Source organism: Habropoda laboriosa, unplaced genomic scaffold, assembly GCF_001263275.1.
Source record: "Habropoda laboriosa isolate 0110345459 unplaced genomic scaffold, ASM126327v1 scaffold175, whole genome shotgun sequence".
Taxonomy (NCBI): domain Eukaryota; kingdom Metazoa; phylum Arthropoda; class Insecta; order Hymenoptera; family Apidae; genus Habropoda; species Habropoda laboriosa.
The window spans coordinates 823575-824257 of record NW_017100347.1 but is presented as its reverse complement, the minus strand read 5'-3'; the positions used below and the strand labels follow the sequence as shown (position 1 = coordinate 824257).

At 22.3% G+C, this 683-nt stretch overlaps 1 protein-coding gene across 1 annotated transcript in view; it reads left to right on the top strand.

The window, feature by feature from the left end:
* Positions 1 to 683, top strand: part of LOC108574544 (telomerase reverse transcriptase-like) — a 4923-nt gene that overhangs the window by 2128 nt on the left and 2112 nt on the right. Inside the window, exons 7-8 of the mRNA XM_017937153.1 lie at positions 5 to 304; positions 374 to 624. Coding sequence (XP_017792642.1) covers positions 5 to 304; positions 374 to 624 — 551 coding nt within the window. The remainder of the gene's footprint in view (positions 1 to 4; positions 305 to 373; positions 625 to 683) is intronic.

The following is a 683-nucleotide window of genomic DNA, read 5'->3' as shown; positions in this document are numbered from 1 at the left end:
TAAGATATAAAATTATCTATAATTTCATCAAGAAATTTATAGAAGTGTTGTGTTTTATTAATTTATGTATATGGGATAGATTTTTACAACTAATACAAAAAGGAGTCCCCCAATACAATTGTTACTTTAAAAAATTAAAAACCCAAAGTAATGTGATCTATGATGGAAATACTGTTAAAGACAATATTGTTTATATTGGTTATAAAATTAATTGTACTACTTTGGAAGTAGAACCTAATTATTCAAAGACACATTTACGGTATTTAACATCATTTTGCATGAAAGGTGATCTAACTCCTCTACAGTAAGTTATTGTTTTATGAATATCTTTTCATAGCATTTTACATAAGTTTTAATTATAAATTTTTTTCAGAGTTTTTAAACTACGCTTAAATAACATAGCATCTTTAAAATTATCAAAGATTATTTTAAATAGTACAGTTAATTCTAAAAGAACTATTATAAAAATATTGAAAGAATTATGTTTAAGACAAGCAAAACGTGCTTGCATATTAATAGAAGCATTATTTGAAGATGTGCAAAAACATATTGAAGACATATTTAAGATCATCAAAAATAATAATGAAAGATTTGCAAGATATATTATAAAAATTTTTCTTAAATGTAAGATATATTACAAGGAATTATTGATTATTAAATGGTACTGCAGAAAATGTATATAA